Source organism: Vulpes lagopus, chromosome 7 (assembly GCF_018345385.1).
Source record: "Vulpes lagopus strain Blue_001 chromosome 7, ASM1834538v1, whole genome shotgun sequence".
NCBI lineage: Eukaryota > Metazoa > Chordata > Mammalia > Carnivora > Canidae > Vulpes > Vulpes lagopus.
The window spans coordinates 25,393,188-25,407,634 of record NC_054830.1 but is presented as its reverse complement, the minus strand read 5'-3'; the positions used below and the strand labels follow the sequence as shown (position 1 = coordinate 25,407,634).

The following is a 14,447-nucleotide window of genomic DNA, read 5'->3' as shown; positions in this document are numbered from 1 at the left end:
TGTGGAATACTACTTAGCAATTTAAAAAAAAGAGTGCGCCTTGATACAGTCTGCAGTGTAGGGGACTCTCAGAAGCATCATGCTTACTGAAAGGAGCCATATATTAAAGAGCTACTTACTGAATGATTCCATTTACATGATATTCTAGAAAAGGGAAAGGCATCAAATCAGTGGTTGCCTAGGAGTGGGGGAGGGAAATCAACTACAAAGGGGACAAGGGAAGCTTTGGAGTGATGGAAGTGTTCTATATCTTTATTAAATGTGAATTTTACTGTATGTAAATTATAAATCTTATTTTAAAAATTAGTTTTCTTTTAAAAATTAAATATTATTAAAAAAGAATAAAAAAATAAAAATTAAATATTGTAGCATTCTTAGAATGAAAAGGGGGAGTGTCCCCCAAATAAAGGAATAATTATCACAGGAAAAATATACTAAGAAGGATGCATACTATTTTACTTTTTTTTTTCTTTTTTACTATTTTACTTTTTTAAAAAAGATTTTATTTATTTGAGAGAGAGAGAGAGAGAGAGCACGAGCTGGGGGAGGGGCAGAGGGAGAAGCAGACTCCTTGCTGAGCAGGGAGCCAGATGTGGGGCTCTATCCAAAGGCAAATGCTTAACAGATTGAGCCACCCAGGTGCCCCCACCTCTTGTTTTAGAGAGAGAGAGAGCACCTGCACACAAGCAGGTGGGAGGGGGCAAAGGGAGAGGAAGAGAGAATCCTAAGCAAGCTTCATGCATGTCACAGAGCCCCACGTGGGGCTCAGTCTCATGACCCTGAGATCATGACCTGAGCTGAAACCAAGAGTCAGTCCCTTTAACTATCTGAGCTATTCAGGCACACCTACCATTTATACTTTTGATACTTAGGAATAAATTAAAGAATTGGCATAAGTTAACAAAGTTTGGTTACTAGACATGTTTTCTTTTGAACTGCTGGGTGCAAATCTAAATGCTTTTCAGGGGATCCTTGGGTGGCGCAGTGGTTTGGCACCTGCCTTTGGCCCAAGGCGCGATCCTGGAGACCCGGGATCAAATCCCATGTCGGGCTCCTGGTGCATGGAGCCTGCTTCTCCCTCTGCCTGTGTCTCTGCCTCTCTCTCTGTGTGTGACTATCATAAATAAATAAAAATTAAAAAAAAAAATAAATGCTTTTCAGTTTATTATCAGTTGTCTTTGCTTTTCTGGTAATTAATTATTCCTACCACTGACACTTTTTATTAGCATGTATCTTTTCTTCTGATTATGAATGACATGTTCTTGTTTTTAAAGTAGGACAAGTGAAGGGCACCTGGATGGCTGTCGGGCAAGCCTCCTGCTCAGGTCATGATCTCAAGGTTGTGAGATGGAGCCAGATATCTGGCTCCATGCTCAGTAAAGAGTCTGCTTGAGATTCTCTTTCTCTCTCCTGCCCTTCCCCCTACTCTAGGTAGGACACACTCTCTCTCTCTTAAATAAATAAAATCTCAAAAAAAGTTGAGTGAGTTTGTTGTTTTCATTCTTGTTGCTCAGAAGATGAGAAAACTAGAAGTCAAACATGATAGGCTTACACAGAGATAGTGCTGTGCTGAGCATTTAATATCTGACACTCAGATGTGTCCTTCATTCAGGACAACAGTCTTTGTTTTGTATGTAGAGAACTTACATTGTATGTTTATTCATGTGAATAAGTGTTTATCACTTATATTGAAGGTGATATTTTTATACCAAGAGTAATAAGCTTGAGAGCAAAGGACTGAGACCTGGAAAGATGTTTGAAGCTGAGTGGCAGAAATGCATTTGAATGTAGGGATCTATCTCCTTTGTGCTGGGTCAAGTCTTGTTAATGCAGCCATCAAAATTGGGAAATTAACATTGATAAATTAATACCATTAATTCAGATGTCACCAGTTGTCACAACACTATCTAGTTCAGAATTATCTATTGTACTTACTTGTCATGCCTCTGCAGTTTCTCTCTCTCTCATTCTGGAATAGATCCTCAATCTTTCTTTCATACACTTGAGCATGTTGTGTATTACAGGACAGTTATTTTACAGGAAATCCCTCAATTTAGATTTGTTTGTGATTTACTCAAATTAGATTCAAGCTCTGTGTCTTTGGCAAGGAGATAACTTGCTTCATTACTGATGATGTTTACTTTGTGATATTCTCCAAGCTTCTTAATTGATAAACTATTTGTTTTCCTTCTTGTGATTATTTTGTATAGGGCACTTTGAAACTGTGTTATCTGTGGGTAACTATGTTACACTTATACTTGAGGCTTAAAAGAACAAATATTACTTAATACAGCTTCTGAGGGTTAGGAATCTGGGGACAGCTTCACTAGATGGTTCTAGCTCTAGATCTCTTATGTAGTTGCAGTCAAGATATCAGCCAGGATTTTAGTCAGTTGGACAAGTGGGGCATGAGGGTCTTGGCTGGAGGATCTATTTCCCTTAAAGGCTTACTTACTTGGCTTCTGGCTGGAGGTCACAGTTCCTTGTGGCTGCTAGCAGGAGGCCTCATTTCTAGCCATGTGGACCTGGCCATAGGGCAGCTTGAATGTTCTCACAGTATTCAGAATGATCTGAGACCAGGCTAAAGCCAATATGTCTTTTATGACCCAACCTTCAAAGTTGTGTACGGTCTTCATTCAGTTCATTACAGGTAAGCCATTAATTGAGCTTACAGCTAAGAAAGGGAGAATTAGGCTCCATGTTTTAAAGGAGGTGTCAAAGAATTTTTAGACATATTTTAAAACATCATACTGTGTATATCCATATGGACTGTTGGTTTCCTGGTTTTCCAATAGGTTATTAAAGTCCATTATTCTCATTTGATGTTTCAGTTGTCCTCAACTTGGCTAGTGAGACCTGTCTCACTTCAAATGGCCTCTATTTTTTTTTTTTTATTCTTGTCATTCTTTAAATACTTCCTTGCTTTCTAGTGTAAGATGTTCCAGGCTTATGTGTTCTTTTTTAATTAAAAAAAATTGATATATAATTCACAGACCATAATATTCACTCTTTCAAAAATATAGAGTTCATTGGTTTTTACTATATTCCCAAAGTTGTGCATTACTACTATCTAGTTCTAGAACATTTGATCACTTCAAAAAGTAACCCTTTTCCTAGTGGCAATTATTTCCCATTTCTTCTTTCCCCCCAGCCCCTGGAAATCACTAATCTACTTTTGATTTCTATAGATTTGCCTATTTTGGCCAAACCATATAAATAGAATAATAAAATCTGTGGCTTTTTGCATCTTTCTTTTACTTAGCATATCATTTTTGTGGTTTATCCATGCAGTAGCAATGAATTGTTTGTTCATTTTATGATGTTCCATTGTGTGGATATACCATATTTTGTTTATTCATTAATTCACTGAAGGGCATTCAGATGGTTTTTACTTTTTAGCAATTATGTGTAATGCTACTATGAACATTTGTGTATAAGCCTTTGTATGGACATATGTTTTCAGTCCTTTTGGGTTCCAAGATTATCTTGTATTTTTTTCCTCCCTAGCTCTGGATTCAGCCATTTCTCTACTTTTTTTTTTTAGTGGAGAATAGGATTCAGAAGCCAAGATCTGGGTACTAGTTTTACTCATTGCTATTGGGATATCACTGATTTTAGGCCCTCCCAGTGGACAGAGCTAGGGGATATATATATTATATATATAGGGGATATATATATATATTTGTAAAGGGGTGCATACATACATGCTGGTATATAATATATATACATTTTTGCATATATATAAAAAAGATTTTGCATATATATATATATAAAAGATTTTATTTATTCAGGAGAGACACAGTGAGAGAGAGAGAGAGAGAGGCAGACACAGGCAGAGGGAGAAGCAGGCTCCACACAGGAAGCCTGATGTGGGACTCGATCCCGGGACTCCAAGGATCACACCCTGGGCCAAAGGCAGGCGCCAAACCGCTGAGCCACCCAAGGATCACCTATATTTATTTTTATATCTGTCTATATTGAAAACCATAAAGTCCCACCACTACCCCCAATTCCAATCCTACAAGACAGGATTCATTCTAGTTTTCTCCCTTTCTGTATTTGTATTTCCTTTCCCTTTCTGAGGAACTACCTCTTATTATCCTTAATTTATTTATTTGATTGGTCCTTGTTAGTAACCAATCTCTCATCTCTGCTTAAACCCTCTCCTCCGTGCTAATGATTTTCTTACCCTTTTTAGGCTCTGACACTCCATACCCAGCTGCCCTTCTTCATGGATTGCCTTCTTTAACCTTCCCAGGCTCTACACATGCCAGATTGACCCCCATGTGGTTACTCTCCTACCCCATTTAGGCTTCTATGTTGTACATAGGCCCCCTCTTCATATGGATGCCATCCTCACCTTTCTTGTGCTCTGGCTCCCCAATAGGAATGCCTTTCTTGTGCTAGGCTAACCCCAATAGGAATGCCCTCCCTATCTTACTGTGCTTCTACACCTCTTTCCAGGCCTTTCCATGTGAACACCCTATTTCCCCTGCTCTTATGTCCCACCATTGGCAACATCAGCACACTTCTAATACTCTATACCAGTGTGCTTCTCCAGGCCTCTCACACTTCTTGGTCTCTGTCACCCCAAATCAGATGACCTCCACACATGTACACCTTCTTTACCACATTTGGGTTCCAAAAGCCCCACAGAAAGCCACCTCCTCCATGTGAATATCTCCCTCATCTCACACAGGCCCTCTCACCCTCCTCTGAACCAGGATGTCTTCCTTTCCTTCCTGGCAGAGATGCCTACCATGCACATGTTCTGCTTTAGGATCAAATTGTTTAGGAAAGAAAGAGGAAGACCTCCCTTGCTTTATCCTTGAACTGTTTATTATTTTGTTTTTGTTCTTTTCTTTTTTTCCTACTTCCTTCACATTTTTTCTTGCCTTTGAATAGTTAAAATTAACTTTCCCTAATTTCCATTTCACAAATATGTTTTATATTTTTGCACTTAAGCATCCTTCCTTCCTTCCTTCCTTCTCTTTGTGTATGTGTTTTCAACTAGGTAGATTGGTTATGATTTTTATAAGTAGATATTTTCTAATCTACTAGGAAACATCATTACCCTAATAAGAGGAAATTGCTAAGTAAGTATGTTACCAAATGTCTGAGGCTAAGTAGTGTACCAGAGTTGTGTCCTGATAGGCTCCCATCTAATTCCAGGGCTCCTATAAAAATAAGGAACATTTTTGTAAGGGAAGGATATGCTCAGGAAATCATTCTGTTGTTTAGCATTAGAACTTCCCCTTGTGATTTGTTTTCATCATTTTTTAATATGAAACTAGTAGCTTTTATTTTTAAAAATTTTAAAAGATTTTTATTTATTTATTTGAAAAAGCGGGGGGGTGGAAAGCACAAGCATGCGGAGGAGCAGAGGAAAAAGGACAAGCAGACTCCCCACTGAGCTGAGAGCCCAATGTGGGACTAGATCCCAGGACCTGGAGATCATGACCTGAGCCTAAGTCAGATGCTTAACCCATTGAGCCACCCAGGTGCCCTGAAAGCATTAGCTTTTTTTCTTTTTTTTTTTTAAGATTTTATTTATTTATTCATGAGACACACAGAGAGAGAGAGGCAGAGACGCAGACAGGCAGAGGGAGAAGCAGGCTCCATACCTGGAGCCCGACGCAGGACTCAGTCCCGGGTCTCCAAGATCACACCCTGGGCCGAAGGTAGCACCAAACTGCTGAGCCACCCAGGCTGCCCAGCATTAGCTTTTATTTATTTATTTTTATTTTTTAAAGATTTTATTTATCCATTCATTCATGAAAGACAGAGAGAAGCAGAGACACAGGCAGAGAGAAGCAGGCCCCATGCTGGGAGCCTGATGTGGGACTCGATCCTGGGTCTGCAGGATCATGCCCTGCGCCAAAAGCAGGCACCAAACCGCTGAGCCACGCAGGGATCTCCAGCATTAGCTTTTAAAATAAGTACATTCTGTGAACATCCTTTGGAAAATTAATTTTTCTTGTTTTCTTCAAAATATTCAGAATAGAAATGCAAATGAAAGAAAGCAATATTATGAAATAGGTCTACATATGGTACAATTTAATTATTTTATATGCTTTTATTATTTGTTAGCCATTTGTGTGTCAATATATTGCATTTAATTTTCTAAAAATTGGAATGAGTCAAATTGGTATGTTTTTATGTGGATAAAAGGGACTTATGCATTACTATATTCTAAATGAATTTGTATATCACAACAAGGTATAAATAGCTGGAAGAATTTATATCAATATGAAATTTTTAGAACTATTATCTAAGAATTAAAAGAAAAAACAATTGGATAAATAACACTTCTACTGTATAAATATCTTTCAGATGTTTCTGCCCAGTTTTCCTTCATAGTCAGATGCTTTGGGAGCTGGTTCTGTTGGGGGAGCCCCTTGTGGTCATGGCACCATCACCATCAGAGTCATCAGAGACTGTATTGGCACTTGTTAAGTGAGTATATTTGGTTCTTGATGGTGATAGTTGCAGCATTTTCCCACGTGTGATATGTTTGTACACTGATTGCATTGATCCACATAACCGCCTGCCTTGTTAGAAGGCTATGCTCATGATTGTACTGTTTCATGGATGAGAAAATTAATTCAGGCTCCATGAGGGCTGGAACCAGGTTTTTGTTTTCCAAGCAGTAAACATTCATTCACTTAAACAAAGCTGGCACCTGACAAATATTAGTTGCGTGAATAGTCAGTGTCTAGTAAAAGATGTATTAACTGGGGAATGAGAATGCCAGAGTTTTACCCCATCTTCAGCCCCAAGTCTAGTGTTTTTTCAACACATTATTCCACATTATTACACATTTCCACTGTCTTTCTGGTTTTCTAAAATGAATTTGCTGTTTACTGAAATAAATTATTTCATTGTTAAGTATACTTAGTGTATTGATGTTTTATAGTTATTGAGTAGGGCCTTTAATTTTTGTGTCCTTTGTTTTAAATATTCTTCTTGCTCCACAGCTGTATTTCTCCATTAAAGTACTTCAGTGACTTCCGACCTTATTTCACTATTCATGACAGCGAATTCAAAGAATATACTACTCGTACTCAAGCCCCGTGAGTAAACAAAATAACTTTTATTGACCAAGTATTACCTGTATAACCAAATTATGTTAAAATTAAATCTTGAGCTTATTGGCACCTTGATTTTATATTAGGAGCTGCTTATAATACTTCTACATTTCAGCTGTCAATCTTATTTCTTTGAATAGTTTTATTAGTGGAAGCTGTATTATCATTAATAGCCATCTGACTATACTTTGAGTTCTGTTTTCTTGCCTTACTTCAGGGCCTTGAGTTCTGTTTTCTTGCCTTACTTCAGGGCCTCTTACAGCATCAGTTATCTTTTCTTGCTCTATAACTTCCCTTTCCTTCTTCCTCTTCTTCCTCTTCGTTGAATTAGCATGGAAACATGAAAATTCTTCCCAGTATGTCAAAGGGGAAAAAATTATCTTACCATTTCTCTCTTAGCTTCTGCTCTATTGCTCACCTTTTTTTCATAACTAAATTTCTAGAATAACAACAAAAAATCTCCATTTACTGTCTCTACCTCTTGGTTTTCTGGTTGCTTCTCAGTGTGTACAGGTGGATTTCTCTACTTCTAGTTAAGTCATTCTTGCATAGTCATCAAGACCCTCTTTCTGGCCAACCCCATGAACACATTCTGCCCTATTTTTCTTGCCTTCCCTTTCTTACGGCATTTAAGCTGTTGAGCTTGAAAGCATTTTAATCCTTGACACCACTCTCACCTGGCTCTCTGGTGAAGCATCTCAGTCTCCTGTGCAGATCTCTCTGTCTCTGCCAGCACCTTAAATGTTGGTGTTCTCAGTGCTGTGTTCTGGGATCTGATTTCAGACTGATAATTCTTTCTGAGGAATCTTATCTATATCCACTGCCTCTGTTAACACCCATATACTGATGACTGAAATTTATCTGCCTAGCCCACATCTTTGCAAGGTGCAGACCTATGTCCAGGGCTTTGTTGTTGTTTTTTACCACTTTACCACCTGGACATCTTAATGGCACTTGAAACTAAATGTATAAAACTGAATTCCTTCTGTCTCCTTGTTTTCTTCCCTAAACCCATGCTGCTTTTCATGAATGGTACTACTTTTCACTTAGTTATCAAAAACTTTAAGTTTTCATAAATTTCTCCTTCTTAATATGCCCCACATCAAGTTTTACCAATTCCATCAATTCAACACCATTAAATCTCTCTCATAGTAATATTTGTTATGTTTCCCAAAAGTCTCTTCCTGCTCTTACTATCTCCAGTCTTTGTCATATCTGCTGTTGCATTCTCCCAAACCCCTTCTCCTCTTTGTAGAGCATCTTCCAGATTTCCCCTAGAGTGATCTTCCTACATTTTCATTCATGTGGCATCCTTCCATTTGATTCTCTAGTACCTTCCATTTGCCTATAAGATTTTTATCTTATTTTATTTTTTTAAAGATTTTATTTATTTATTCATGAGAGACACAGAGAGAAAGAGAGAGGCAGAGACACAGGCAGAGGGAGAAGCAGGCTCCACGCAGGGAACCTGACGTGGGACTCCATCCTGGGTCTCCAGGGTCACACCTTGGGCTGAAGGTGGCGCTAAACCGCTAAGCCACCCGGGCTGCCCATGCCTATAAGATTTTTAAACTTCTTAGCGTATTAACTTGGTACTTAATAATCTGGCCAGCATCTGCCCATCTACTTTCATTTCTGATTGTTTATCATTCTCGGTTTATGCTGTAGGAATGCTGAGCTATTTGTAGTTCTTCAAGCACACCATGATCTCACTTCATTGATTTGCTCATACTATTTGTTCTCCTGCATCACTTTTAACTCTCATACCCACTTGGAAAGAACGTCTATTCATCTTTCATATCTTTGCACAAATGTCTTCTCTTTGGTGAAGCTGTCTTTGTTTTTCGATTTTTTTATGTTAGGGAGAGAACATGTACACACATGGTGGGGGCAGGTGGTGGGAGGGACAGAGGGAGAGGGAGAGTGAATCTTCAAGCAGACTCTACTGAGTGTGGAACCCTATGTGGGGCTCAGTCTTAGGACCCCAAGATCATGACCCTGAGATCATGACCTGAGCTGAAATGAAGAGTTGGATGCTTAACAGACTGAGCGACCCTGGCACCCCTGGTAAAGCTCTTTGAATACCCTGATAGACATCGTTTCTTCTTTGTAATTATCGTATGTTTTATACCACCTTCTCTATTTTCTGCTTTGTGGCATTGTAATTGGGTATGTATGCTTTTCATTCTGTATGCTTGTAGAAAGACCATGTCTTTTCATCTTCACTTGCCTGGTCCTAAACATGATGCCTGGCAGACAGTTGATACGTAATGCGTTGAGTGAGGGAAGAGATGATCTATTGTTCAGTCTAAAGAAATTATAAACTATTCTTCACTGGAACATATTTCTTCTTCTCACTTTGTTTCTGTTTTGTTTTATGCAGGCCTTCAGTCATATTAGGAGTAACCAACCCTTTTTTTGCAAAAACACTCCAGCACTGGCCACACATTATTCGAATAGGAGACCTTAAACCTGCAGGTAAAATATAAACTCAGTGTTCTGTTTTTAGTATGTGAATTGGCTGAGCAGATTTATTTCTTCCCCTTTGTTTTCATCTCTTAATTACTTTTTAATTATGTTAATGGAAAGCTTTTTTGGAGGCGATCTGAATAAGGGCCTTTGGAGAAGAGCATAACTTCCCACTAAAATATGCAGATTCTTTTATGTGTAACCCATCATGTCCTCCTAGGAAAACATGTACATCTAATATTCTAGTGTTATAAACATGAAATGAATTACAACAACGAAGCCTCAAAATTTGAGCGACTTTTAGTATATGTACAAGCCCAATTAAATGGGAATTTCCAACATTGCTTGAGTAAAACCTTGTAGAAGCTTGAATTATTCACCTTGGCACAAAATTCTCTGCTAGGTCTCAAGTATTATACATTTCTCTGGCAGTTGTATTAAGGAATGGTCAAAGGTTGTGCTTTCCTTGAAGAAGAGATAAATAGTATTTGGCCTGTCGTAACTGTTGTATTATGACTGTATGTATGTATGAATGTATTTAAATGAGTAAAATAATTCAGAGATTAGAAGCTTTGTTAACTTAGATGATAATTTAATGGTCTCTCTGACATTCCTCACTGGACAGTCATGGGTTGTTTATTGAAATAGTGAGACTTGAGATATTGAAAATACTTTTTTTTTTTTTTTAATTTTTATTTATTTATGATAGTCACACACACAGAGAGAAGGAGAGAGAGAGGCAGAGACACAGGCAGAGGGAGAAGCAGGCTCCATGCACCGGGAGCCTGACGTGGGATTCGATCCCGGGTCTCCAGGATCGCGCCCTGGGCCAAAGGCAGGCGCCAAACCGCTGCGCCACTCAGGGATCCCTGAAAATACTTTTAAATAACTTTATGGTATGTTACTTTTAAAGACTTTTTTGAGGGGACGCCTTGGTGACTCAGCAGTTAGGCATCTGCCTTTGGGTCAAGGCATGATCCTGGTCCCAGGATTGATCTTGCATCGGGCTCCCCATTGGGAACTTGCTTCTCCCTCTATGTCTCTGCTTCTCTGTCTGTGTCTCTCAGAAATAAATAAATAAAATCTTTAAAAAAATAGTTCTTTTGAGGCACCTGAGTGGCTCAGTTGGTTAATTGCCTTCAGCTCAGGTCATGATCCCAGGCTCCTGGGATCAAACCCCACATCAGGCTCTGTGCTCAGCAAGGAGCCTACTTCTCCCTCTCCTTCTTCCCTTCCTGCTGGCTTGTGTATGCTCTTTCTCTCTAAATAAAATAAAAAAAAAAAAAAAAAAAAAAAGACTTCCTTTGGTGTACATAGATATATTTAAAATATTATTTAATATTTATGAGATATTCTTTCCAGTATATACATAAATCTACATAGATATGTTAGACTGAAGCAATAACTGTTTAAATTCTATTATTTACAAACACTAGACTCAATCTTATACTGAAATCCTTAAAAGTCTTAAAAAAATAGAGGAAGGAGCAGATAACTTCACTGGCTATCAGATCTGTGTGTTCTTAGAACAGCCTCTTTAGCCTCAAATTCTCTGCTAGATGAGTTCCTGACTCATGGCATTCTGTAAATGTCATAGTCACCTGCCATTTCACTGGTATCCTCTCTCTATGATTTAGTGATAATTTAGAATACAGCAGTCACCAGAGGCTTAGCTATAAGAAGATATGGAACATTTTTTAGAATCTTAATTTAATATTGACATTTATTTTCATGGTTTTGTCCTCTTAATCTAGACTAAAAGCATCTGAGTCGGATCCAGGCTCAGTGAGGAGTCTGTCTGAGATTCTCTCACTCCCTTTGTCCTTCCCCCTGCTCACATATACATACAATTTTTCTTTCCCTCTGTAAAATAGATAAATAAAAATCTAAAAAAAAAAAATTCTAGAAACTTGGGTATTTCTGGACTTTGCTCTTCTCTCAGTCTGTCCCCAAAGCTTCATGGCTTTCTGTCTTCCACAGAGTTCCAGGGGCTCCCTGTCTTCCCTGTTCATTCCTTGCCGCACACCTCTTGCTTCATTCAGTTTCTGTATCTACCCAGGAGCAGTACTCCACAATGCTTCTATTTTATCCTCTGGGATTTTCTCTTTCACTTCAAGCTCCTTTGTGCAACACAGCAGACCTGCTCATGAGTACTGTCTATCTGTAGTTCAGGCCTGTAGCTGTGGCTTACGTTATCACCACCTCGTGTCAGAGAATGTGTTAAATGCAGATTTGATCCTGTCAGCTCAGTCTCCCCATCCACTGCCTGCCATGCTCATGGTTCTGATCTCTCAGTCACCTTGGATGTTAGACATCTTTATAGTTCCTCTTGATTTGACCTTTGAGTACTTCTGTAGCTTTATCTCTTGCCTGTCTTAACATATTCTTCATTCCTACCTCTGTAGTATAGTGGATAAGAGTGATGGCTCAGGAGTTAGACTGCCTCATTCCATATCATGGTTCAACCATGTTATCTGCGTGTCCTTGGACAAGTTTTTCCTCTAGAGCCAACAACCTATCTGAATGGGATATTGGCCAATCAGAGTGGATGATGATGCAGGAAAGAGCCAGTGCTGGTGCATACCAGGTCAGTTTTATCCATGCCTTAGTTTCTTCATCTGTGAGATGGACTTGATAAAACCTGCTTCTTAGAGAAGATTAAATGCAATCATTCATGCAGTAGTCTTAGACCAGGACTGGCACAAATAAGGATGGAGTATGTGGTGGCTAGTACTATCCTTACCATTATGTATAACTCTTTACGCAACATGCTGTTAATGCTTCTGGACTCAACTCTACCTCAAACATCTTTTCCCCCCTGGATAACTTTTTATTTCTCTTATAAGACATACCACTTCCTTTAGGAAACCTCAATAATTTTTTCACTCCTCTTTGGCCAAGACACTCTTTTGTGTTTCTATAGGATCTTGTTTATCCCAGCAGATATCCTTCCAAATTGTCATATATCTCAATTTGTCTTACTTTGCCTTTAGATTGTGAGCTATTTGATACCAGGAACTAGTTTTTATCTCCAGTATCTTGCATTTATTAACATTTACTGAATCAATGGGAAAAAATCAGTCTATTTGTACCTGATATCAACTTATTTAATAGTGTCTGTTTAAAGTTATTATTGAGACGATTAATAAAATTAGGATATCATTTTTATTATTCTGCAGCTTTTCTGTAAGATTGAAAGTACTTCAAAGTAGAGAGTTTACAGAAATCTCTGTTTTACCATAGTACATACTTCTAAAATTTGTTAACAAGATTACAAGTGAAAATTCTGTGTTCCTGCAGAACCACCCCCAGAGAAAACTGTAGTTAGCATTTAAATTTAAACAAAAATATGTTGTCAATTTAGAGCCTTGAATTAGATAAGCTCTAGATTGTTTTTCACTTCTTAGGTCCACTTTGTCCTACCTCTCCCTGCCTAAGAGTAAGGAAAAAAAGTAGTGTGTTAATGATCCTTTTAAGTGCTTGTCTTGGGGCATTTTTCTCCTAATTAGAGAGTTGTTTAGATTGTAGCTTCTCTTGACCCGAAGACCAGAACAAAGCATATGCTGCTTGGGAGGCCTATCCCTTTATGGCTCAGGTCTGTGGTTGTGACATACACTGTCACCACCTGGTGGCAGTGTAAGTTTCTACAATGCAGGAACAGACAGGGAGGTATCAGAAAACTTTTGAATACTATAGGAGTTGCTTGCAATTCCATTTACTCTTCAAGGGTATTTTATTAATATTTGGCACATAGATTTTTCAATTTCATGTATTTGGCACAAATATTTTAAATTATAAATTGAGTGACAAAAGGAAAAATTTTAAGTAATGGATATTAATGAAAGATCAAATACCCATTTTATATAATTTATATACATTTTTTCTGTAATGCTATAATAATCCAGCATTCCCTTTATCCAGTTTTAAAGTATCAGGAATAAACTCTTGAATATTATTTGATATTAAGAAGAATACTTTAGGGGCGCCTGGGTGGCTCAGTCAGTTAAGCATTTGACTCTTAATTTCAGCTAAGGTCGTGATCTCAGGGTCGTGAGATCGAGCCCTGCAATTGGGCTCTGGCGCGGAGTGTGGAGCCTGCTTGAGATTCTCTCTCTCCCCTTCTGCACCTTCCCCTGCTTTCACTTGCTTTCTCTCTCTCTCTCTCTCTCTAGTAAATAAATAAAATTAACAAAAAAGAATACTTTAGCTACAAGATCCCTAAGTAATAAACAGTCAGTGGATTATTAATCTTGCAAAATTCCAGTTTTGTAATATATAAAACTTGAATAATTATAAGAATCTTTATGATATTTCCTTCAGGTGAAATTCCTAAGCAGGTTAAAGTAAAAAAATTGAAGAACCTAAAGACACTGGATTCTAAACCTGGTATTGACTTTTTATTATTATATTTTATTATTTTTATCAATTCTTAAATATGTACTTATATGGGTACTTGGGTCTTACTATATACCTTATTTTCTATTCTTTTTAGGAGTTTATACTTCTTATAAGCCATATCTAAACAGAGATGAAGAGATCATAAAACAATTACAGAAGGTAATTACTTGCTTATATTATTAATTTAAATTTCCTTGTGCAGGTATGCAATATCTAGGCAGTATGTGCATTATGTATGATATGTAAAATGAGGTCTTTCTTTTGAACCAAAACTTCATAAAAATCAGGAGATTAAAGCAGCAATGATTATGGGCTTGAAATGTGGAGCTGCCGCTACCAACTAGTACTGGTCTTTCTAGAAACTTAGGAGTTACAGTGAAAAAGTTATAGACTCTTCCATGAAGTAGTTTAACATCTAACAGAGAAGAGTTAGCATTTTTTGGAAAATGTAAATAATACTCATACAGCAAGTATGAAATAAAAACACTTCAT

General features: G+C 37.9%; 1 protein-coding gene across 1 annotated transcript in view; it reads left to right on the top strand.

The window, feature by feature from the left end:
* The window catches only part of DENND6A (DENN domain containing 6A), a 48,640-nt gene that overhangs the window by 27,723 nt on the left and 6,470 nt on the right, over positions 1-14,447 (top strand). The window contains exons 10-14 of the mRNA XM_041761682.1: positions 6,334-6,456; positions 6,978-7,073; positions 9,472-9,566; positions 13,878-13,943; positions 14,050-14,114. Of these exons, the coding sequence (XP_041617616.1) occupies positions 6,334-6,456; positions 6,978-7,073; positions 9,472-9,566; positions 13,878-13,943; positions 14,050-14,114 (445 nt within the window). The remainder of the gene's footprint in view (positions 1-6,333; positions 6,457-6,977; positions 7,074-9,471; positions 9,567-13,877; positions 13,944-14,049; positions 14,115-14,447) is intronic.